The sequence below is a fragment of the Lissotriton helveticus genome, chromosome 2_2 (assembly GCF_964261635.1).
Source record: "Lissotriton helveticus chromosome 2_2, aLisHel1.1, whole genome shotgun sequence".
NCBI lineage: Eukaryota > Metazoa > Chordata > Amphibia > Caudata > Salamandridae > Lissotriton > Lissotriton helveticus.
The window spans coordinates 141,234,533-141,260,238 of NC_136060.1; the positions used below are offsets into that span (position 1 = coordinate 141,234,533).

At 44.7% G+C, this 25,706-nt stretch overlaps 1 protein-coding gene across 1 annotated transcript in view; it reads left to right on the forward strand.

Moving 5' to 3' along the window:
- Nucleotides 1-25,706, forward strand: part of CNGA1 (cyclic nucleotide gated channel subunit alpha 1) — a 337,250-nt gene that overhangs the window by 185,966 nt on the left and 125,578 nt on the right. Inside the window, exon 3 of the mRNA XM_078678224.1 lies at nt 11,097-11,159. Within this exon, the coding sequence (XP_078534350.1) occupies nt 11,097-11,159 (63 nt within the window). The remainder of the gene's footprint in view (nt 1-11,096; nt 11,160-25,706) is intronic.

Consider the following 25,706-nt stretch of genomic DNA (forward strand, 5'->3'; position numbering starts at 1 on the left):
AGTCACCTGCTCGTAATCAGCGGGACAGGTCAGGGAGATTAAATTACACCGCTAGTAGTCAGCGGGGAACCAGGGATTAATTTTAAAATTGAAAGGCAGTCGCACTCCAGCAATCGCGTGCGAGCCCTCTGCCACTGGGCTGCCGGCGATCAAAGGAGAAGAGAGGAGGCGAGTCCTAAGTAGGGAGATGACGAGGGGGGTGTGGCGAGGATCGCCGCCCAACCCTACCCAAGATGGCGCCCACGGACGCTGATGAGCCCCGGCAAGCGGTCCGGCCACAGCGGATAGGTTGGTTGCTAAAGAAAGGTAAGTGGTTTAAGAACGCTGCTAGTAGTCAGCAGGGCGGATAGTGAAAGTGCGATTAAAAACAGAGTCACCTGCTCGTAATCAGCGGGACAGGTCAGGGAGATTAAATTACACCGCTAGTAGTCAGCGGGGAACCAGGGATTCATTTTAAAATTGAAAGGCAGTCGCACTCCAGCAATCGCGTGCGAGCCCTCTGCCACTGGGCTGCCGGCGATCTTTAACCAATAACTGTTTCTTCCTTTCTTGCCTTCTGCTAGTTGCACATTTTCAGCGCCGGGAAACCCTTTCGGGTAGCTGTCGCGCTTTATAAACTGAATAAATAAAAAAATAACTGCACATGTCCAGAACAGTAGTCAGCTCCTCCTACAGGGATGGCTTGTTCATTCCCCCTTCTGCAAGGCAGGACTCTAAAGGCATTCCAGATCAGGGAATACAGTTCTTACTTCAGATCAGACTCCATGTGATGTCCCCTCACCTCTGGAAAGTTGGCTGTCAGGCAGACACCAATCATCTAGAAACTCTGTGGCCCACTCGTTCTTGAATGAAGACACTTTGGAGCTGGAACAATGAGCGGATCAAAAGCTTCCTGCTTTTAGCAGGGATGGCGGACATGAAAAGTGTATTCTCTGTTTCCCCTCAAAGAAGTGATTTGGATTGCTTTTCATTCCACTTGGCCATCACAGGCTGTATTCCAGGTCAGCCTATGTCTAAAACAAGGCTCCTCACAGCAGGGCCATCTCCAGGCTGGAGCATCGACAGCAGAGGAACAAAAAGGTGTGAACAGTCTGCAGAGTACTGCCAATCACCACATTTAAAAGTTATCACAATGAGAGAAAAGGCAAACTCATCCCTTAAGGGCCCTTCACACTTCATTAACAGGAACTGCAGTTCCAATCGTAACTCCTACCATCCACTAAAGGGCAGTCTTCAGAAGAAAAATAAGTAGCCTTCTGTGTTAAAATGACCTCATTGAATTTCTAAGGGTAAGCCTGTCTCCTTTTGCCTCACTTTTATGTCTAGTTTTCATCCCATCCAATCTCAGGAATGTAAGCAATACACTTCCACTCCATCTGGTGCAAATGAAAAGTCCAGAGGCTTTGAAAATGGAACATGTAGCACTTTGATACTCTGGCTCACTCAAACAATCATCCGCTGTGTATTATTCTTACCACACATGGCATACACCTATCCAAGCACTCAGGAACTTGGTGCTAGAATCTGGGATTAATGGTTAATGGCAGTCATGGAAGTTTACATAATTAGGCCAGTACTCCTCAATTCTAATGACACAGATAAAAAGGTTTGTTCATGCTACGATTCCTAAAATCATGGTATGTTGCCACGCTACTCGTATAAATCCTGTAGCCTCCAGCACCAATTGTGCCACCCACTACAGTAGCTCTTTAAAACAAGTCTCAGGTCTGCCATTGCAGCCTCTAGTGCATTTGCAAACTGCCAATTCGACCTGGTAAAATAACTTTTTCCAGGCCTAAACTTTTTTCAAATACATAGAAGCCACCCCAAGGTAGGCCCTAAATAGCCCATAGGAGACTGTGCATTGTATTTTAAAAGTAGGATGTAGGATATTTGTTATTAAATTTTATGTCCTAGTGGTGAAAAACGCCTACATTTGTTTTTCACTACTGTAAGCCCTAATCCTCTTTCATGGTAATGTTGAAATATAGATTACAATTTTGAAAACACCACTTTTAAAAAGTTGCCATTTTCTTGCCCACAATTTTTTGAGGCCTTTTTAGAGTTTCCGGCATCCTTGGCCTGTTAATGGCAACCCTATTAAGGATGCATATTGGGCTCCGATAGTAAACAATGGGAACTTGGGCATAGCTGGGAAAAGGCAATCCTGGCTTGATTATTGGCAGAGGAGCTGTTTCCTGCACCACTTACATTCCGAAGGGCTTGTCACAGAGGAGCTGTTTCCTGCACCACTTACATTCCGAAGGGCTTGTCACAGCACACACAAAGGAACCTGACACTATCCTTTGTCTTCCTAGATGACTTGGAGCCTTGGCATAGCAAGAAAGGAACTTCCTAGACCCAGAAGTGGGGATAGTCTAGAAGATTCCCTCAATTCAAAGGCTGGCACCAGGTGTAAATATTGGACGTTCATAACAACGCGTTAGCACACTACAGGACCTGCAGACATTACAGATGAAAGACTGCCTTATTCCCCAGAGGACTGCCCTCCTGCTTGCCACTTGCCTTGTTCCCCAGGTGACTGCCCTGTTGCTTGAGGCCTGCCTTGTTTTCCAGAGGACAGCCCTTCTGATTGAGGCTTGCCCTGCTCTCTGCAAAGGATGACTGGACCTGCTCTCTTCATCCCAGGCTACCTGAGTGACTCCAAGGGTCAGCTGCCTGACCTTCTGTCAGCACTACATGGACACAACCAGCTCCTGAGGTCTCCTTGCAAATGCCCAGCTCATCTGCTGCAACTGGACCTGTCTCGACCTGCAACTGGACCTGCTTGAGCCCTGCTGGCCTCTGCTAGAGTGAAACGCTGGTCCCCAAGATCTGCTTCTCCAGTTCTTGGACCCTTGGCAGGCATTAGAGTACACTCCTCTACAAAAAGTGTTGGGCTTTTCACAACCGCGAATGGGCCTGTTCGTGCCTACATCCCACAACAATCACCAACGTGAAACTCCGATGAACCCAACTCAAGATCTGCTTTTCACGATACAGCAACGTAAGCCTGCAGCGACCGCCAATGCAAATCTCCAATAACAACTGTCTGTGACACCCGACTGGTTGTTTGCACACCAGCCGCGATGCTATACCTTCTCGTCCCGGCATCCTCCACCTCAAACTGGACACTTTGCCTACCAGACTTTGACAAGGTGACTATTTCAGAGGGACTAACCTGGTTCATGTATCTGACCCGTGCTCCATTGTGGTCAGGCTCAACCTGTGACTTTTCCCCAGCTTAGCATGACCAGATGACTGTAAGTAGGTTGTTGTGTTTTTAGACACTATACTTACCTAAAACGTTGTCATTGCATATCTCTGGTTCTACTGATCAGATTTTTTCATTTTAGCTGCATTTTAATTTATTTAAATTGTCGAATGAATTTTTTCTAAATTAGTTTGCGATTTTTATTATATTTTGTTTTTACTTTATTACTGTTTATGTGCTGCCTAAACATTTTACATTTTGCCTCTAAGTTAACTGGTTTTGTTCAAGCTAACAGAGGGTTAAGCACAGATAAAAAAGAATGACTTTTGTGATTCACCCTGACAAGGATTGTGGTTGTTGCTTGAGTAATAAATCAATTTCCTACAGCCAGCATATTAAAACATGTCAGTGCAGTGTCTTTCAAAGGCTTTGGAGTAACTTGCAAGGAAGTCCTTATGGAAATGGAAAGTTGCCGGTTTTGGTCGTGCTGCAATCTTTTAACAACTTTGAAGGCTGTTTCCCCAACTGATAGGGCAAAGATATTGAGGGATCATAAAAGCAATTTCCAATAGAATGAGATGTCAAACTTAAAAGACCTGAACCTGCACCTTTCTGACAAACACACACACACATAAAAAAAAACACACACACACACATATACATATACATATATACATATACTTTTATATATATATATATATATATTACCTACTGGCGGTCGCCAGTAGGTATATATAGTTAGGATTTTTTCTCTATGGGATTTTTGAAAATTCTATGTCTAATAACTTTGGCGTTTGTGGACGGAATTGGCTGAAATTTTCTGGAAAATGGAACATTTTGTTTCTGAGCAGCCCCTGGAAATTTGGGGGGGGTTCGTCAAGGGGGGCCGAGAAAAAAGGGGGTCCCAAAACGTGTTTTTAACATTGAGTTTTCCATAGGGCGGTTGGCCTCACTTTTAGCCCGAACGGCTGAATGGATTTCCACAAAACTTGGCAAAATTGTAGGGACTGGTAGCCCGATGTGCCTTTGCTAGGTCTCAATATATGTGCTTCAGTGGATTTTGAGAAATTAACGTTAAAAAAAAGATATATATCTGTAACAGCGGACCGGGCAGCTCTCCGGTTCGCGGACTTTTCGCGGTACGGAGCTTTGTGAAGCGAAGCTGATTGGTTCTCCGGCGTCTGTGAACATTCCAAACAGTCCGTAGCGGCCGCCATCTTGTCTCTCGGTAGGATCGAGAGACAAGAGGAGGCCAAAGCGAAGGGGCAAATGACCATAAGGGGGCATAGTAGATCCTCGCTGACCCCCTAGGTTTGATGTGGAGGTTTTAAAAGGGCCCCGCGGGGCAAAAAAAAAAAATAATAATAATCGAACGGCTGAATGGATTTGCACGAAACTTGGCAAAATATTAGGGACTGGTAGCCCGATGTGCCTTTGCTAGGTCTCAATATATGTGCTCCAGTGGATTTTGAGAAATTAACGTTCAAAAAAAGATATATATCTGTAACAGCGCTCAGCTTCGCGTACTTTTCGCGTTACGGAGCTTTGCGAAGCTGATTGGTTCTCCGGCGTCTGTAAACATTCCAAACAGTCCGTAGCGGCCGCCATCTTGTCTCTCGGTAGGATCGAGAGACAAGAGGAGGCCAAAGCGAAGGGGCAAATGACCATAAGGGGGCATAGTAGATCCTCCCTGACCTCTTAGGTTTGATGTACCATTTTGCCAAGTTTGGTGTAATTCCGTTCAGCCATTCAGGCTGTAGACGTATGTAAATGTCCTATGGAAAATTGCATGGGGAAAACACATTTGAAAGTGTTGAAATTTAGAACCAATTAAAATGTTACTTTGGTTTTGTATTTGTGTGTGATGAAAGTTAATTGGTTATGTATATATCTCAAATGAGAGGAAACCACAGCCATTTTGTGATACTACTGTCTGAGGTACATTTGTGAGGAATTTTTGGTGGTCAATTTTTGGTGTTTGATTTACACAGTACTAACACTTCTCCTACTTTTAAAAAGGTGAGTTGTTAATTTGTAAGGGGAACTATGTTGTACACTTGAAGATAATTTGAAAAATGTTTTCTGTTATTTATTTGCAGTCCTTCTGTTATACTAAATACTTGATAAAGTTAGTTTTATATTATGTATTACTAAAAACGATAAATGAAAGTGATTATTTTTTTCTGCAATTTACAGCAAGCAATTTCAAAATAAAATGGCTCACAATGAAGAGACCGTGGCAATTTCTTTTGAATTATCCACTACATTGATTGAAATTGACAGCACCAATAATGAAATATTGTCACAAGGAGGAGATGACATGAATGATATTTTTGATCAATCTGTTGATGGCGAATTTATCGAATGTTTGGAGACCATAGAGTTACAAGAATCATCATTGCAGACTTTTAATGAGGAGATTCCAGATGAGATGATTGAAGAGGAAATTCCTGACGAGGACATGTTACTAGTTCTTTCAAATTTAGAAAATTCAGAAGAATAAATTTATATTTAGAAATCAAAAATTGTTTGAGACATTATTCATTTTTATTTTTAATTTATGAGGTTGTAGCGAAGTGATTGTAGTATAAAATGAGACTTATAGTATAGAGTGCAACATTTTTATGTTACATGGTAAGTTTACTCATATTTACTTCCCTTCTACCACTATATTATCTCCAATGTGTATTTGACATCTCTTCTTCATCTCCGGCCTCCTTTCTCTCACTGTGTGTCTCTGATGCATCTTATCGCTGCTATTTTGTGTAATTACAGAAGAGAGTAAAATAAAATAGTTCGGAACGTGAAAAGGGGGCAAAGTAGAGTACCCCTCACCCCCTAGGCCTTCTCAGGCGGTCCCAAAAGGATCAGTTTCTGCTTTCCTGAGAGATTATGGTATGAGTTCCATATACCACAATAACTTGCATTACAACATGCAAGATATATATCTCCTATTACCAACTTTTGGAGATATTCGCGCTAAGCGCGAATATCTCCAAAAACTAACACCTGCCCTGAGCAGTTCTTAGCCATGTTATCCAATGGGAGGTGGATAACATGGCTAAGAGCAATAGCTCGGTAATGCATGAATATCGCTGACTTTTTAGCGATATTCATGCATTGCTGCCGTTTTTTATCACATTTGCGATAAACCTTGATAATAGCAAGGTTTATCTTCGATAATTTCTGACGATGCTTAGCGGTAAAAAATTCGTTAGTAAGCATCGTTAGCGATAAATATCGCTTAACTTTGGTAATATGCACCAACGTCTGTTAACGTTTGATTTGAAGGAAATGAGGAAGTGTTGAAAAACATTGTTTGCGCCATCTTGCCTTTTTTGAAATGCCACACTTTTGTCGTGCACGGCAGCCATTTTAGATGCCTTGACCAGACCCACTCTCTGCACGCTGTCGATTCGTAGCATGGGTCCCCACCCTCGCAAGCATCTTCCCCAGGCACTGGTCACCCCCGCTCTCTGTCTTATGCATGGGCAATAAACCTCCCCCCATCTGCGCTGCTCTTCCCTGAGAATCACACTCTGTGCCCGCCCGACACCTCCCTTTCGCCCTATTCACTACCGCACCCTCTGACACTCCTCTTCCTCTGTGTCCGATTGTCCAGGCTATCAGCTAGCCCTGCAGATGTAGTTTATGGCCCCAGCTGTAAAGAATCACCCCTCTTCAAAGGAGTTATAGTAGATCAAGGCCCACACCCGATGAGATCCGTCACACCACACGTGTTCCTACTATCTGAAAACCATCCTGTATTGCGATTGGGGAGGGGACCGAGCCTGAAGCGGAAGATTCCAGGGATGACTCTTTGTACATCAAAGTTTTTACATTTATGTGTCACATTAAAAATATATAGCACTCCAACAAAGTAGTAGGATTATAAAACTTTAATAACTTATAAATATATACAACAAAACAAAAACAGTAAAAACATTTAAACAACGAAGAGAACGTGGCAATTTCTTTTGAATTATCCAATACATTTATTGAAATTGACAGCACCAATAACGAAATATTCTCACAAGGAGGAGATGACTTGAATGATTTTTTTGATCAATCTCTTGATGGCGAATTTATCGAATGTTTGGAGACCATAGAGTTACAAGAATCATCATTGCAGACTTTTCATGAGGAAATTCCTGATGAGGACATGTTACTAGTTCTTTCAAATTATGAAAATTCAGAAGATGTTGCCTGGGTGCCGCACTGATTTGGGTATTCGGCGTGGGGCGTCCCGGGGGGTGGATTGTCAGTAGCGGTCTGTTGTGCGAATAGTTCCAAGGCAGCAGAAAGCGCTGAAATCTGGATGTCACGAAGGTGATGTCTAGTAAGTTGCCGCCCAGCAAATAACGGCGTGGGCGCGCCGCGGGGGTGAGTGAGTCCAGTAGGCACCACAGCTATTCTTACCGGCATTGCAGAATTACTGCTGGGGACAATGCCTGTGCTGTAGCAGGGTCACAGCAGAAACAAAAATGATTCTGTTGAAGATGTTGTTGGTTTTCAATTTGAAAACAGTTCTGGTGTCAACTGCTATGCTAATGTAGTGGTTAATGTTTTGTTTTCTCTAGAAAATGTAAAAGAGGGGGAGGCAGTCCAAAGTTCTGGTAAAAGGGCAAAGGAAAGGATCGGTGGTTTGAACTATCAGTCAAAAAGGGGAGGGGGTGCAACAATTTTTCCTACCAGGTCACAGTGTGCTTTCACCGGAACTGAGGTCTGCAGGATTCTAGTCATTCAAAGTGAGGCTGGCGCCAGCATGGGAGCGCCGACGTCCCGCGGATACAGTTTCGTCACTCCACGGGCGATCATGGCAGTCATTCCCCATCGGGGGTGTCTGCGGGGGTCGGAGGACTACGGTGGTGGAGTCAACCAGTGACCGGGCCATTTCTTTATCCTGGGCCCGCTCTTGCCAGGTCGACCACCATTTTGAGAGTTCGGTAGCTACTGGCGATCGCGGGGTCAAATGAGCGGACGGGCTCCACCCTGCCGGGCGAGACGTTGCAGCATCGCCACAGTGGAAGAACCCTTTTCCGGGCGCCTGGAGCGCTGAGGGTGCAGGTGGGAAGCCTCCACTGGGGAGGCGGGAGAGGCCTGTTCGCACCGTCTCTCCCTCCCAGTGCACCCCACGGCGTCTCGCTTGAGATTTGTTATGGCCGGACCAGGCGATGAGGACGAGGGGGGGGGGGGTCGGAGGCATGTGCAAGACATCCCCCCCAGTGTTGTCAAAGCCATTATTGAAGAAAGAAGAAATGTCCCGTCCGTCTTCGGGCCGGGCTTCCGGTGGATGTCGGCCGGACGCCCCTTGCTCTGGCGCCATGAACGGGTTCCTTGGTTTATCGGCTGCAGCCGGATCCCATCGGCCCCGGCCGTTGGTGGCCGGACCGGTAGAGAATGTGGCGGGACTACCTGCAACTGTCAAGGGCCACCGCGGCCGGACTGGGAGAGAGAGGGGAGGGTCGAGGACACGGACATTCCCCCCCCTGCAACTCTCCAGCGTTGTCAATCCCCCTGGCCGGGTCCCGCTGGCCTCGGCCTCTCCTCCGGCTACACCCTACGTGATGATCTCCTGGCCGAGGCGTGGCAGCAGGACCCGCCTTATATGTGTTGCTTCCGGCTGGGCGTAGCCGAAAACCTGTTGCCCTTTGGAAGTTTCTAGAATGGGGCGGATGTCTGCTGACTTCTATCTTTTCCAGTTTGCCGTTATTTGGCCGTGGCAGGCGGTGGGACAGACAGGTTTTGGGGCAGTGAGGGGCGATGTTTTCAGGTTTCTTATTACAGGCTTACTTCTAACGTTTCTTGTTTCTAGGACAATAATAGGTTTTATCGTTACGTATTGTTATCGTTTCTTTGTTTGTTATTTAATAAAAAGTTCATCAGTGTCCTACTGATTTTCGTTTTCCTATTCTTTTCTTTCCAGGTTGTTTCATGCTAAAGTTTCTGTTAACAGGATACAGTGATCACTTCGTTATTATTGCATATGTCCTTTTCACTAGGGGTGCTCTCTGGTCGGGCCAGATGACGTATCTCTAGTAAATGGTCCGGGTGAAACAGGTGCATCAATCAGTGGGGAGTAGATAGGCATGACAGATTACAACGGGGGAGAAAGGTCCGCATTACCTACCCTTTCACTACTTGCAAAGATTTTCCTACGTATATTTGGAAACAGGGAATACCTCCAAAAAGAACCAATTCCCAAACAGTCAATGTTTGGGCAAACAATCAATCAATGAGGAACGAAACAGGCACGAAACAGAGGTTATATTAAAGTGTGAGGAGATGCATTGTATTGTCACATTAATGATATCATCAATGATGTGACCATTGATGTCAAATGAGATATCATCAGTGATGTCATCAGTGATGTCATTTGAGATGTCATCAGTGATGTCATCAGTGATGTCACTGACCATGTCATGAATGATGTAATATGTGACATCATCAGCAGTGGATTGCGGGTGCGCGATATATAGTTAGTGCAACTAACTATATATGGAATTTCAATGGTTTTGTGTGAGTAAAATAAGGTTTTGTAAATGCTAATTCCTAACGATATATGGTCTATAACCTATGGTTTTTTCAGTGAATTTTCAAGGTTTTGTAAATGCTAATTCCTAACTATATATAGTCTATAACCTATGGTTTTTTCAGTGAATATATATATATATATATATATATGGATGTATGTCACTACAACGCATGCTTTTACAACGCATGCCATTACGACGCAGGTTTTACAACGCAAGTCGTTACAACGACTTGCGTTGGGGGGCGCTGGATAGTGAATAGTTTAATTTACTATTCCAACTCCAGTCCCCGTGGATAGTAGGGAAGGTGTTGGATAGTAATTAAACTATTCCCTATCCTAGAGCGCCCTCCAGCGCAATTCGTTGTAATGACTTGCATTGTAAAAGTTGCGTCGTAATGGTAGTGCATTGTAAAAGTTGCGTTGTAAAGGATGTTTCCCATATATATATATACATACACACACACACACACACACATTTGTTGGCCCTTTACTACCTATTTTGTTTTTTAAATGATCTATGTGCTTATTTAGTCATTTGAGGAGCAGTAGCTGGGATGTTGTCATCAGTGATGTCATCAATATTGTCATTTAACATGTGAGTGATGTATTATTTTTTTCAGTGGATTTCTGGTTTTAATTTAAAGTACCAGACCTAAATAATAACACTTTAATCTTTGTTTTTTCAGTGAATTTCTTTTTTTTAAAGTAAAGTAAGATTTACGGTTTGGATACCTAACTATAACATCACTTTAAGATTTGACTTTTCAGTGCATTTCTAGTTTTTTTTATCATATTCACCCGAACTCCTCCACAGAAGACAGCTTTTGCCTTTACGCACCAGTGGGTTAGCTGCAGGACCTGGTTGCTAGGCTGGCCGTAAGCCAAAACCCGATCGGATGAGTAACCTCCCTCCACACACAGCCTTCAGCCGTGTGCTGCGAAGGATTTGAAACAGGGGCTGGCCTGCAGCCAGGTCTTGCTCACAGCCCCTGCGGGCAGCCAACCCCACCATTCACGGCCTTCACTCATGCATGCTGTGGGGTTGGTAGCAGTGCTTGTCCTGTAACAGGCCCTACACAACCCCCCCATAGGCACCCAACCGCAATATATATATGTCTGTATTTTCCATCTTTTCTATCCAGCACCTTCACTATACCATAGCAGCCCTTTCGTGAACACCAAGTGCCTCTATTTTACCTATGCTGTATAACTGTGTGTTTGGAGACTGTAAACTCTGTCCTTTGTGAAACACTGCTTATAGGAGAGTTTACAGCAGGAAAGATTACTGATCCATTACTCATCACAACTGTACAACATGTATAATATTTTTATGTTGATGTTTTGCAGGGATCCGTTCCTACCATGTGTCAAAACGCTTTGCAATGTGAATAACAGCAACAATAAAGATGAGTAAGTAACTTCCAATTCAAAAAGATGAGATATGGTAATCTAGGGCTTCTCATGTAATAATTATTTTAGGTTTTTCATTCATAATAGCTGTGTGCATGCTTTTAAAATAATAGTAATAATTTAAAATAATTTATAATAGTTGTGTGTATGCTTCTAAAATAAAGCCCTGGCTTGTTCAGTGATCATTATGTACTTCTGTGTAGGCATAGATGTTGAGTAGCATCTTTAAAAAATAACAAAATAGTGGATGCTTTAGCAATGTGTTCCAAGTATACATCTGGCTTATGCCTGAATAAAATCATAATACATGATTATGATAAGTAAATACAATTCATAAAGCATGACCACTCAGATAAGAGTATTCTAATTATGCATTCCGTATACAAGTACCCAACATGCATGTAATTAATGCATAAATGGAGAACGCCGTGCAATAGACATATTCTGGGTTATGAATTGCAAATCTAGGCATTGTCCTGAACCCCAATTGATTTGGCATAAGTAGAGCATAAACTATAATAAAGAGCACAAATCAGTCCACGATTTTTAGAGATGTATGCAGATAAGAGTAGGTATTATTTGCAGGAAAAATGCTAGGCTGTGAAAAAAATGAAAAAGTAAATTTCACATTTTTCAAACTCCGTGAATAACCAAATATATGCAGTGCGTGCACTTTTATTTAGACATCTATACATATAAAAACGAACGTATGTCCGTTTCTCCTTTATGCATTACTACACCATTCATCCGATCGGCATGAAACTTTGAGAAGTTGTTGAGTATACTCCCGCACAGGCTTATGGCAAAAAAAAAATGTTAACAAAAAAAATAATGAAGAAAAAGTTGTTGAGTACACTCCCGCGAAGGTTTCTGGCAAAAAAAAAAAAAATTTAATATCGGACCCCCAAGGCCCTCATAATCTTTCCAATACTGAACGTTTACAGTTTCCGGTGCGACTCGCTTTTGCAATGACCATCAACAAAGAACAAGGATAATCGCTGCAAGTGTGATTTGGAGAATCCGTGCTTCTCACATTGACAACTGTATGTGGCCAGCTCACACGTCGGAAAGCCTTCTGATTTATTCGTGTACCCACAAGACGGAAAAACTAAAAATACCGTGTATCCACAAGCACTCGAATAAATAAACTGAATTAAAACAACACTTTATGCATTACTACACCATTCATCCGATCGCCATGAAACTTTGGGTAGTTGTTGAGTACACTCCCGCGAAGGTTTCTGGCAAACATTTATTTTTTTTAAATCGACCCAGAAGGGCCCTCATAATCTTTTTAATACTGAAATTGACAGCGAATTTGCGAGCATCGTCGACAGTTATGCCCCTCAAACAGAAATCGATTTGTCGAACTACTACTAAAGCACGAAAGAAAAAAAGCATTACAAGCTTCAGAAACAGATGAGCAACGGGAAGCAAGATTAGAAGCTGTTCGAACACAAACTGGTCAAGCACGTTCTTCTCAAACGAACGAGCAACGAAAATCAAGATGGTAGCCGATTGAGTACGCACTGCTCAAGCCCGTTCTTCACAAACGAACGAGCAAAGAGAATCAAGATTGGAAATAGATAGATTACGCACTGCTCAAGCCCGCTCGAATGAAACAGGAGAGCAACGAGAATCAAGATTGGAAACCGATCAATGGGAAGCAAGATTAGAAGCTGTTTGAACACAAACTGGTCAAGCACGTTCTTCTCAAACAAACGAGCAATGAAAATCAAGATTGTAAGCCGATCGAGAACGCACTGCTCAAGCCCGTTCTTCACAAACGAACGAGCAACGAGAATCAAGATTGTAAACAGATAGATTATGCACTGCTTATGCCCGCTCGAATGAAACAGGAGAGCAACGACAATCAAGATTGGAAACCGAACAATTACGCACTGCTCAAGCCCACTTGAATGAAACAGGAGAGCAACGAGAGCAGCAACGCGCGACGGGTAAGCTAGTCTATATATATAAAAATGAAAGTATGTCCATTTGTGCTTTATGCACTACTACACCATTCATCCGATCGGCATGAAACTTTGGGAAGTTGTTGAGTACACTCCCGCGAAGGTTTCTGTCCAAAAAAAAAATGTTTTAAAAGTTGTTGAGTACACTCCCGCGAAGGTTTTTGGCACAAAAAAAGGTGTTAAATATTGGCCCCCAAGGCCTTCATGATCTTTCCAATACTGAACGTTTACAGTTTCCGGTGCGACTCGCTTTTGCAATGACCATCAACAAAGCACAAGGACAATCGCTACAAGTGTGTGGACTAGATTTGGAGAATCCGTGCTTCTCACATGGACAACTGTATGTGGCCAGCTCACGCGTTGGAAAACCTTCTGATGTATTCGTGTACGCACCAGACGGAGAAACAAAAAATACCGTGTATCCACAAGCACTCGAATAAATAAACAGAATTAAAACAACATTTTATGCATTAATACACCATTCATCCGATCGCCATGAAACTTTGGGAAGTTGTTGAGTACACTCCCGCGAAGGTTTCTGGCAAACATTTTTTTTTAAATCGACCCAGAAGGGCCCTCATAATCTTTTTAATACTGAAATTGACAGCGAATTTGCGAGCATCGTCGACAGTTATGCCCCTCAAACAGAAATTGATTTGTCGAACTACTACTAAAGCACGAAAGAAAAAAAGCATTACAAGCTTCAGAAACAGATGAGCAACGGGAAGCAAGATTAGAAGCTGTTCAAACACAAACTGGTCAAGCACGTTCTTCTCAAACGAACGAGCAACGAAAATCAAGATTGTAGCCGATTGAGTACGCACTGCTCAAGCCCGTTCTTCACAAACGAACGAGCAAAGAGAATCAAGATTGGAAATAGATAGATTACGCACTGCTCAAGCCCGCTCGAATGAAACAGGAGAGCAACGAGAATCAAGATTGGAAACCGATCAATGGGAAGCAAGATTAGAAGCTGTTTGAACACAAACTGGTCAAGCACGTTCTTCTCAAACAAACGAGCAATGAAAATCAAGATTGTAAGCCGATCGAGAACGCACTGCTCAAGCCCGTTCTTCACAAACGAACGAGCAACGAGAATCAAGATTGTAAACAGATAGATTATGCACTGCTTATGCCCGCTCGAATGAAACAGGAGAGCAACGACAATCAAGATTGGAAACCGAACAATTACGCACTGCTCAAGCCCACTCGAATGAAACAGGAGAGCAACGAGAGCAGCAACGCGCGACGGGTAAGCTAGTCTATATATATAAAAATGAAAGTATGTCCATTTGTGCTTTATGCACTACTACACCATTCATCCGATCGGCATGAAACTTTGGGAAGTTGTTGAGTACACTCCCGCGAAGGTTTCTGCCCAAAAAAAAAAATGTTTTAAAAGTTGTTGAGTACACTCCCGCGAAGGTTTTTGGCAAAAAAAAGGTGTTAAATATTGGCCCCCAAGGCCTTCATGATCTTTCCAATACTGAACGTTTACAGTTTCCGGTGCGACTCGCTTTTGCAATGACCATCAACAAAGCACAATGACAATCGCTGCAAGTGTGTGGACTAGATTTGGAGAATCCGTGCTTCTCACATGGACAACTGTATGTGGCCAGCTCACGCGTTGGAAAACCTTCTGATGTATTCGTGTACGCACCAGACGGAGAAACAAAAAATACCGTGTATCCACAAGCACTCGAATAAATAAACAGAATTAAAACAACATTTTATGCATTAATACACCATTCATCCGATCGCCATGAAACTTTGGGAAGTTGTTGAGTACACTCCCGCGAAGGTTTCTGGCAAACATTTTTTTTTAAATCGACCCAGAAGGGCCCTCATAATCTTTCTAATTATGAAATATTGACAGCGAATTTGCGAGCATCGTCGACAGTTATGCCCCCCCAAACGGAAATCGATTTGTCAAACTACATCTAAAGCACGAAAGAAAAAAGGCATTACAAGCTTCAGAAACAGACAAGCAACGGGAAGCAAAATTAGAAGCTGTTCGAACACAAACTGGTCAAGCACGTTCTTCTCAAACGAACGAGCAACGAAAATCAAGATTGTAAGCCGATCGAGTACGAACTGCTCAAGCCCGTTCTTCACAAACGAACGAGCAACGAGAATCAAGATTGGAAACAGATAGATTACGCACTGCTCAAGCCCGCTCGAATGAAACAGGAGAGCAACGAGAATCAAGATTGGAAACTGATCAACTGGAAGCAAGATTAGAAGTTGTTCGAACACAAACTGGTCAAGCACGTTCTTCTCAAACGAACGAGCAACGAAAATCAAGATTGTAAGCCGATCGAGTACGCACTGCTCAAGCCCGTTCTTCACAAACGAACGAGCACCGAGAATCAAGATTGGAAACAGATAGATTACGCACTGCTCACGCCCTCTCGAATGAAACAGGAGAGCAACGACAATCAAGATTGGAAACCGAACAATTCCGCACTGCTCAAGCCCACTCGAATGAAACAGGAGAGCAACGAGAGCAGCAACACGCGACGGGTAAGCAATGAATCAAGGCTTTATCAGCACCCAGATACAGTTCATTCCCATAGTCAATCTGGATGTAACTAGGGCCTGCAACACTGTTCTCTGTGAGATTAGGGGAATCAGCCAGAGTATTTTCTTAAGCCATTTCAGAATGCAAAAACTGGAGGATGTAATCTTGGCAACCTGCTGTGTCAGGGAGAGCTTTTTATCGACAATGAATCCAAGATTCCTAACCTTATCCACTGGTGCGGGTAAAGGCCCTAGTATGGTGGGCCAGTGGCTGACTCCCCAGAGTTCAGGGTTGTTTCCCAGGATCAGGCCTTCGGTTTTATTGCATTGAGTTTGAGGGCGTTTCTGTTCATCCAGAGGGTGACATTAGCCAAGCCTTGCCTGAGAGGGGAAGGATCTTGATTTTGAACATAACATAATATTACATGGTATAACATAACATAATACACATAACAACATTTAGTGCAAATATAGCGATCTGATATTGTGGAAAACCACCTTCTGGACAATTTGCATAAGACAGATTGGTATTAATATGTAAATCAATAATGATTGTAAGCTGTCTATGAATGGTAGGGCTTCTTTCAGCATCCTAATGCAAAAGATAATACTGAACTGATATTGAAAGTTCAGTTTGGCTTCTCAAATCAATGCCTTCTTTCTGGCCCTTTTAGCAAGCAAGGGTACAGAGGCCAAAGAGGTGAGAAGGTTTGGGGTGTGTGTATTTGTTCTCTAAATGTTTTCAAGAGCCTTAGAAAAGTATCATACTTTTGGCCCCATTGATGTCTAGCCCTTGGTTGTCCATCCATGTGGCTTCATCTTCTGATTCTTTTTTAAGGTAGCAAATCACCTTGTTGATCTATGACCTGTAGATAAACCTGAGTGTCATCCACATAAGAATGAAATAATAAGCCGTTGTCTTTGCTGTTTTTAACCACTGATCTAATAAAACAATTAAACAGAAGTGGTGAGAGCAGGTGTTGGACTTGGTCATTTCTGCAGTGTCATTCCTAAACATTTTGCCTTCCCTTTACTTTTTTCGAAACCTGTTTTTTTGACTTGTAGGACTTTGTGCACTTCTCACTGCTCACCAGTCCTAAAGTGCTTGTGATCTCTTCCTCAAACATGGTAACATTGTCTGATACCCAATTGGCACATTTAATTTACTTATAAGTCTCTAATATAATGGTACTACATGTAATTTAATGTAAAACAGTTTTTCTATAGCGCATTCTATCACTCCAAGGAGCATCTTGGCGCTTGATACCAACCCAGAATGGAAAAGGTGGTTAGCTGAGGCAAATCCCAGGAGATTGCATCATTTTCACTAAGGCTCTGCAAGCAACATCGGTGAGCGTGAAGATCCAGGTCTTAAGGGCTTTCCTAAAGAGAGATTCTGATGGAATTTGCCGGAGCGGAGGTGGCAGTTTATTCCATGCTCTAGAGCCCAGAACAGCAAGGGATTTTCCACCTTTGGTGGCAAGTCGGAATTTAGGAACAACTAGAAGATTCTGGCTGGAGGATCTTAAACTCGGATAGGGAGATGGCGTTTAAAGTTTTTAGAAAGGTACCTAGGTCCTTGTGAGTGATAGGCTCTGAAAGTGATGACCAAAATTTTAAATACGATACGTTTGTGGATTGGAAGCCAATGAAGGGCGTTTAGTGCAGCTGTAGCGGATGACTTCCTGGGCCAGCCGAGGATCAGGCGGGCGGTGGCGTGCTGGACCATCTGCAGCCTGTGGAGCACGGACTTATTTGCTCCTGCATACAGGCTATTGCAGTAGTCTAGTCTTGATGTTATGAGTGCCACCGCTACCGTTTTCCTTGTTGATAGTGGGAGGAGGTCGAAGAATTTTCTGAGCATTCGAATGATGTAGAAGCATGTGCTGGCCACACTGGTTGCTTGTTGCTTGAATGACAGTGAGTCATCAAACTTAATACCTAAGTTACGGGCACTAGAGATGATGTTTGGGGGGGCTTCAGCATCTTCAGGCCACCATTGCTTAGGGGAAAACAGATTATGGGGGCTAAACGGTAAGATTTCCGTTTTCCCAGAGTTACATTTTAAGTGGTTGATCTTCATCCACTCAAATGTGGCAGTCAGGCATTTTTTAAGGTTTTCCTTGGCCCCGGGCAGCTCCCTGTCAAGTACCAGGATAAGCTGCGTGTCATCAGCATAAGATATTGTGCTAATCTGATAAGAAGAGATAAGCTCGATCAGGGGTACCATATAGAGATTGAAAAGTACAGGGCTCAAACAAGAGCCCTGAGGTACCCCTGTGGTGATGGATTTTTCTTCAGAGCTGAATTCGCCCAGCACCGTGATTTGCCGTCTTTGGCCGAGGAAGTTCTTAAACCAGTCCAACACTACTCCTCCTATCCCTGAACTGAGTAAGCGGTCAATCAAGATTGTGTGCGAGACCGTATCGAAGGCCGCCGATAGATCAAGTAAAATCAGGACGGCCTTCTTCCCCTGGTCCATAGCGATACGCAGGGTCTCAGCAGAGAACAGGAGGGCAGATTCGGTCGAGTGATTGGACCTGAAGCCTGATTGGATGGTATGCAGTATGTTGTGGTCTTCCAGGAATGTCGTGAGTTGTCTATTGACAAAATATTCGGTTAGTTTAAACAACACTGGCAGCAGTGAGATAGGTCGCAGGTTGGAGAGGATCGTGGGGTCAGATAAAGGTTTTTTCTGGAGAGGTTTAACGGCGGCTAATTTCCAGTCACGTGGAATCTCCGCCGTGGCGAGTGACGAGTTAATAATACTATTAACAGTGGGGTTTACCTCATTGACCAGATCTCTTAAAAACATGGGAGGACAAGGGTCAAAGGGTGATCCTGATTTACTAGACATAATGGCCTGATGTGACTCCTCTAGGGAAATGGGTAAAAATACATTAAAATGGGGAATATTGGGGTCATTCTCTCTGTTTAATTCCATCCTTTCTTTATCAGAGGAGGTCATAATTGGTGTAGGGAAGTCCTTGACAATATCTTGAATGTTGTTTTCAAAATAATCAGCAATAGAGTTACAAAGGGATAATGAGGGGGTGTGAGTGCTCTAGGATTTGTGAAGCTGTTGACAATCTTAAATATTTCTTTTTGTCCATTTCCGGAGGAGGCGATTGCTTCCAGGAAGTAGGCTTTTTTAGCTGATTTAATTGAGGCATGGTAGTGCCTACGTGCTGTTTTATAGATCCTGCAGGCGTCTGCCTCATAATTCCTGCGCCATCTGCGTTCTTGTGATCTTACTGTGCTTAGTTCAGATTTCAGAGCAGAGGAAAACCATGGAGCGCTCCTTTTCTTTTTAATACCACCTGGACTTTTTACCGTCCTTAGGTCTGCCTGCTTGCCCAACGTTGTGATCCATTTACAAAAATGCCAGTTGTCTATTGAGGTATGGCCGGATAACGTGGGGTTACTCTCTGTTGCACTCTGTAAGAGATCTGGTTGGGCAAGTACTTTTTTCCAGTCTGGTTTGTTATTTCCTACTGTTCTTTTGTTGGTTTCTTTTGGGATGTTTAATTTTAATGCCAGGTCAAAAGGAATGAATTTGTGGTCTGACCAGATTAAGACCGAAGGGGATTTAATAGTTAGAATATTAGAATTAGAACAAATACAGTCCAATATGTGGCCTGCTCTGTGTGTGGGTTCCAAAGTCAGCAGCGTTAGACCAAGGACATTAATTGTGTCCATGAAACATATTACTCCTGGATCTTTTGGGGAGTCTAAGTGGAGATTGAGATCCCCCAATAATGTAAAATGGGCATATCTGAGCATAAGGTTGCTCAGTACGTCCCCAATGCTCTCCAGGAAGTCTTGAGGTTGTCCCGGAGGACGGTATACTAGGGCGCCGGAGAACGTCAAGGAGTCATGAATGTTTAAACAAAAGGCCATCGCCTCTGCCCCCTTGATGTCTGGCAATGCATAGGTGGTGCATGTTATGGTGTCCCGATGGATAATGGCCAAAACCCCTCCCCGTTGCTCTTGTCTATCTAAACGTTGGATTTAAAACCCTTGTGGGAGGGCCACTGCTATATCTGGATTGCACCAGGCTTTTAACCAAGTTTCTGTGATGAAAAGCCAGTCTAAGTCCCCTTCAGAGATCAGATAGTGAATATTTTGTGCATTCTTGCACATTGATCTCGCATTGATGAGCCCCCCTCGTAGAGTGATGGATCGTGGCTCCCCTTTAGATGCTCGCTCTGGCCAGAAGGTTGTCTTACAGTGTTGGCAATGGATTGGGCCGTACCATGTATCGGGTTTAAGGATGTCATGACAATGCGAGGAAGATTTGTTCAGAGATAAGAGGTAATCTCTAGACAGACCAGTACCTCTGTTAGGAGGAGCATTACTCGTGGCTCTTGGTGCTTCCTTAGAGCGGACGGGCGCAGACGGGCAGGACTCTGGCATGACTCCGGCGTGGGTCCGGCGCCTCCGCAAACGCGTCCGCTACGCGGAGAGAGGCCGTCCCCTTTTATGCAGAACTAGAGCGCGTCAGAGCGCTTGCCACCCCCAATATGGCCGCTGCGTGGAACTTCGTCTACTCGGGACCGATCTCTCAGCGTCTATGCTCAGCTGAGAGTGGCCCGAGTAGTGGAGAAGGGAGGAGGGAAGTTTTGTGGAAAAAGCTTCAAGAATCAAGGTAAAAAGTGCCACATACGCAAATAAAAATACGCCGCTTATTAATCAAGCAGAGTACAGATTCTAGTGTTGACAGAAGCTTAAGTAAAGTTGGTGCGAAGGACCTCCCGGCTTCCGCCTCAGGAGGGTGAAAGTGCTCGGCTCTGCATGTCCCCAGGGTCTGTAAATTAAATATTGCTAGTAGGCCGGCAGTACTGTTTGTGCCACCCACTTAAGTATACATTTAAACATGTCTCAGGCCTGGCAATGCAGCCTGTGTGTGCAGTTTTAAATTCTCATTCTACCTGACTGTGTATTACCATACCTGCAGAACTGGAGATCAAGCTCATCAAACTGAAGAGCTACACAATGGGCGAGCTCAAGGAGTTCTGTAAGGAATGGAGTCTTCTGACCAAATAAAGCACCAAGAAGTTGGAGCTTCCCAAACCTCTGAGGACCTTGGTGTAGGCTTAACAGTTGCTGACAGCTACAGTTGACCAGGATGAGGACGATGATGTGGAGGAGCAAGGAGAGGGCCTGGATGTATGTACTGAGATGCAGCACACAGGGGAGGGGGATGACTTACCTCGAGAATTGGACAACCCTCCCAGAGTGGAAAACAGTGTATCCTCCCAAGGTCTGGCCCCTGAGGAGCTAGCGGACAGGAACGCTGAAGGGGAGTTCAGGCAGCAGATGGCCAAACTTAAGGTGGAGGAAAGAAAAATGTTGTTGGCTAATGAACTGAGTCTAAAGGCCAAACAGCTGTCAGAATCCAGCAGAAATGGAATAAGCAATAATGCAGAGTCCAAATGAGAGAAAGGCATCCACATACCCAAAGATCTGGTGCCCAGCTTTGAGGTGGGGGTGATATTAATCTGTGGTTTGCAGCCGGTGAGTTAGCCCTTAGATAATTTTGGGTCTGAACATGGGTTTTGGGGGCCAGTCTGTGGAGGCACATGCCAGTTGTATGTAGGGATACCCTGTTGGTTTTAGAGGTGGATGACCAGATATCCTACACCTTGTGAAAGCATCCTTTTTCACTAAACTTAACCTCACCCCAAAATGAAACCGCCTAAGGTTTAGGTACAGTCACAGTCAGGCTTGGCAGTCTTGGGTAGATTTTCTGGACTTCTCCAGTAAGGCACTGAATGGTTCGGTGAAGGGCAGCCAAGTGAGTAGGTACAAAGGGTTGTATGATCTAATTTTTCAGAAACTGTTTCACAGAGTTGCACCAATACCTGGTAGACTTCAAGCTCCCTGGCCCAAAGGAGATGGCAAATGATGCATACCTCCTCTGTCTGGGAATGTACCTGAGAGTGTCTGGGAAGGTACCTGGGAGTGATCCTGCGGAGGGCTGTGTATTGTCCCCCCAAACAGAGTGACAGGGAAGCACACAGAAAAACAAACAAGTCCCAGTACAGTGTGGGTGAAAAGTTTTCCCATGGCATTTCTAAAAATTGGGGGTGCGATTCTAGTGGGCGGTGGCCCAGGGCACCTAATTTCAAACCCCAGTGCTTTGATTGCCTCAGCTGGGGTTCAAGTTAGAGGCCCTGAGCTGCACCAAAAGACAGCCCACTTGTGGGAACCCCACAAGGGTAGGTAGCCCCCAGATGTCCATTGACTGCATTCTGAATACTAAGTTACTGCCCATGTTTGGAGAGTTGGAAGGAGCAGCCGTTCAGAGTGCACTGAAGGCCCACTTTTCTGGGAGTACCCCTCTAAAGCGAAGGGCACTGAGGCCCAGATGAAGGGGCAGGAGAGGAAGCACTCAACTTTGTTCCTGTTCAGCCTCAAGGTACAGACCTTGGGCTGGGAAGGCAGTCTCCGGTTGCCACCCCAAGACTGGTCGGATGTAGAGTGGAAGTAGGGTGGTTAACACCCAGGGCAGTTGCCCCCCACTCTGAGAAACTTCAGAGGTCAGAGAACCCTCAGGAGTCTATAGGAAACATTTAGCCAGTCCCAAGGCTGGAAGAGAGGCATACCCAATGTCCCAGCATAGAGCTTCCACTTGGTAGTAGATGGCCCGAGGCCTGGCTTTTAACACTGACAGCTGTCAGTGGCCTCGGTTGGTTACTGTCCTTATGGGGCAGAGTTTTCCTTGGGTTGGGGACAGACATCTGATTCAAGAGGTAGAATAAGTCACATCACTTTGTTGCCCATGGTGATACTGTCTACCAACTGGGATGCATTTGTGAGCAAGTTAAAGTGAGGCGCTTTACAGAAGAGGTCCACAGATGAGGAGGAGGGTTCCCCATGAATCAGTCCTGAGGCTCAGGAGATTGCAGACAGAGGGATTCAACTGAGTTTAGCAAGGCGTAGTACTGGCAAGTGCCCCTGCATAAGAGGTCCTTCATCCATGTTCTATCACCTAAGCAGGGAAGTCCATCAATCTATTGATTAGCCCACCCTGGCTTTTGACTGGAGGAGGGTTGTGTTGGACTTTGTCCTTTCTGCAGGGTCACCTCCAAACTTTTTGTCTTCACATTCCTGTTTCTGAACCCATTTGTGTTGGCTTTTAGAACTCTGTACATTTTACTACTGCTATTCAGTGATAAAGGGCTTGTGCTTTCTCCTTTAAACATGGCACAATTGGCTTACACCCAATTGGCACATTTAATTTACTTGTAATTCCCTATCAAAATGGTACTACATGTGCCCAGGGACTATAAATGAAATGCTACCAGTGGGCCTTCTGAACTGATTGTGACACCCACTTAAGTAGCCTTTTAACATGTCTCCAGCTTGCCATTGCAGCCTGTGTGTGCAGTTTTAAACTCTCATTTTGACCAGCCAAAACAAAAATTTTGCTATGCCTACACCTTCCATTTTAATACATATGAGTCACCCCTGCGGTATGCTGTAAATAGCCCATAGGGCACTGTGCAGTGTAATAAAAATGCTGGACATGTAATTTTGACTTTTACTTGTATTGGTAGTGAAACATTTAAAAAAACATTTTCTACTAGTGTGAGGCTAACTTTTCCAATAGGATAATATTGGGTACACTTATTACATGTAATAAGTGATAACTTTTAATTGGGAGCTAGGAATAACAAGTTTGGTTTCTAATGAATTGTAATTTAAAACCATGTTTGAGAGTGAAGTCGGATTTGAAGTCACAATTCTGAAAATGCCACATTTAGAAAGTTGTCATTTTCTTGTCCTATCCAAGTGGTGTATGCAGCGTGTTTCCTACGTCACCTGAATAGGTGTAACTAGCAGTTGGTCTTATTGCTCCTAGACAGTAAGACAAAGAGAGAATAAGGATGGGTTGTCTCTGACTTGATGACGGGTAGGAGCTGTCACCTACCACACTTGCAAATCACAAAGGCTCTGCCCAAAACACCCAGAAAGGGTTTTGAAACGAGTCTTTTGTGTCCCAGACAAGCTGTGACCAGGGCAGGGAGGTAGGAAATTCCAAACACCTCTGGGGGTGGAAACCTCCAGATCCTTTTCTTGTTTCAAAGTGGGCACAGGGTATTATACACCCTCAGAGCCAACTCTTCAGTACACCTCTGGACCTGTGGAAGACTCAGAAGGATTGCTGTGCTACTCTGCAAGAAGTACTGCTACTCTGCTGTTGTGTTGCCCGGCTTCCCTGCTCCCATCTGCCTGAGTGAAAGGAATAGATCTGCATCTTGATACCAGGGCCACTGGAGTGACTCTAACATCACCAATGCCAGATCTTGCATCACAGCCCACAGTCTCCTCAGAACCACCACTGCGTGACACATTCTCAACGCAGGCCTTCGCAACGCAAGCCCCTAATGGACGGCAACCTTGATGATGCAGGTTTTTGCATCGCAGCACCACAGCTTCTTCTAAACCACCAGTGTGCAACACATCTTCAACGCAGGACTTCACATCATAATCTCCCATCTACGGCATCCTCAAAAATGATGCAGGACTCTACATTGCAGCCCCACAGCTTTCCCGGAACCACCGCTACACAGGACATCCTCGACGCGGGGTCTTGCAATACTTGATGACTTGTATTTAAGGTACTTTGTTCAGGGGGCCAACTGGATCCCTGTATCTGACCCCTGCTCCGTCGTGGTGGGCCTGAACTTGTGACTTTGTCATGGTCTGGTGAGACCAGATAACCACAGATGGAGCTTTGTGCTTTTAGGCATTATTTTCACTTTTATCTTTAAGATTGTATTTCTCTGGTTCTACTGATTGTATTTTTGTCATTTTGATCTCTAGTTATTAAAGCAACTCAATTTTTCTAAATTGGTGTGGGATTTTTCGCGTGTTGTATTTTTCACTTTATTACTGTTTGAAGTGCTGCATAAATACTTTACAAATTGCCTCTAAGTTAAGCCTTATGGCTTTAGTACCAAGCTACCACAGGGTTAAGCACAGGTTGATTTGGGGTTTGCTTATGATGTCACACTAACTGGAATTGTGGTTGTTGCTTGACTAAGGTTCCACCGTCCTCAACCAGTAACCCAATTTCTCACAGAAGGAATCCTTAAAGAAACCTGCCTTCCACTTTACTATCGGAGATTGCCATAGTGCTTATTTGGCACACTGTGGTGTGAGATCGTGGGATGTAGTCTAGTGGTTGGGGGTGGAGTGAGAGGGAGGAGCAGGAACGGGAGGAGCCAGGGACAGGAACTAGGTAGTCAGAGTAGGGACAGGGAAGACACTGGAAGTGTACAATAAAGCTCCAGTTAAACAGCAAGCAGTGTCTGTATTTCTTTGTAGCACGATGCTACAACTGGCGACGAGGGTGGGATCCTAAACTCACTGTCTGCAACACCCTGAAAGAACACCCTGTCCCAAGCAGCGTAGAGGAAAACGCTGCTGAGTAGAGCCACGCTGCCGCCAGAAGGACGAGGCCAGCAGCTGTTGAACCTGCCCCTCCAGAGTCTGCGAGGGAGCCGAGAGGGGCCGCAGAAACGAGCACTGAATCGCTCGACAGCCAAGAAGCTAATCGCGTTAAAACGCGTCTCACGCTGGAAGCGTGTGCCTGGGGTGAGTGGTCCGTGTACAGGGATCGGGAGCCCACTCCGACCCTGTGTTGTGCCCAAGAACAAAGAAGAAGTGCCCCAGAGCAGCGGACATCGTCCGTGACGTACTGCCAGCAAGCGCCGCTGAGCGCGCTACAATTAGAGCCCGGGTGCCGTCGGAGGTCGGAAAACCTCACGCCCGATGCGTGAGGTTTGGCGCGCTGTCGGCGCAGAAGAGCGGGAACTGAGAAAGTGGGCTGGGAGCCCACCCCAACCTCACCTGATGACTGCTGTGGCCAAAGAAGAGTGAATCCTGGTGTGGACTGCCCCCGCGAAGGTCTGCTGCCACGCGCTGCTGAGCGCGGTGAAATTGGAGCCCGAGTGAGTTCCGACGTCGGAAAACCTCACGCCGGATGCGTGGGTTTTGGCACGCTGCCGCCGAAGGACCCTGCAAAGTAAGGCGGGAGCCCACC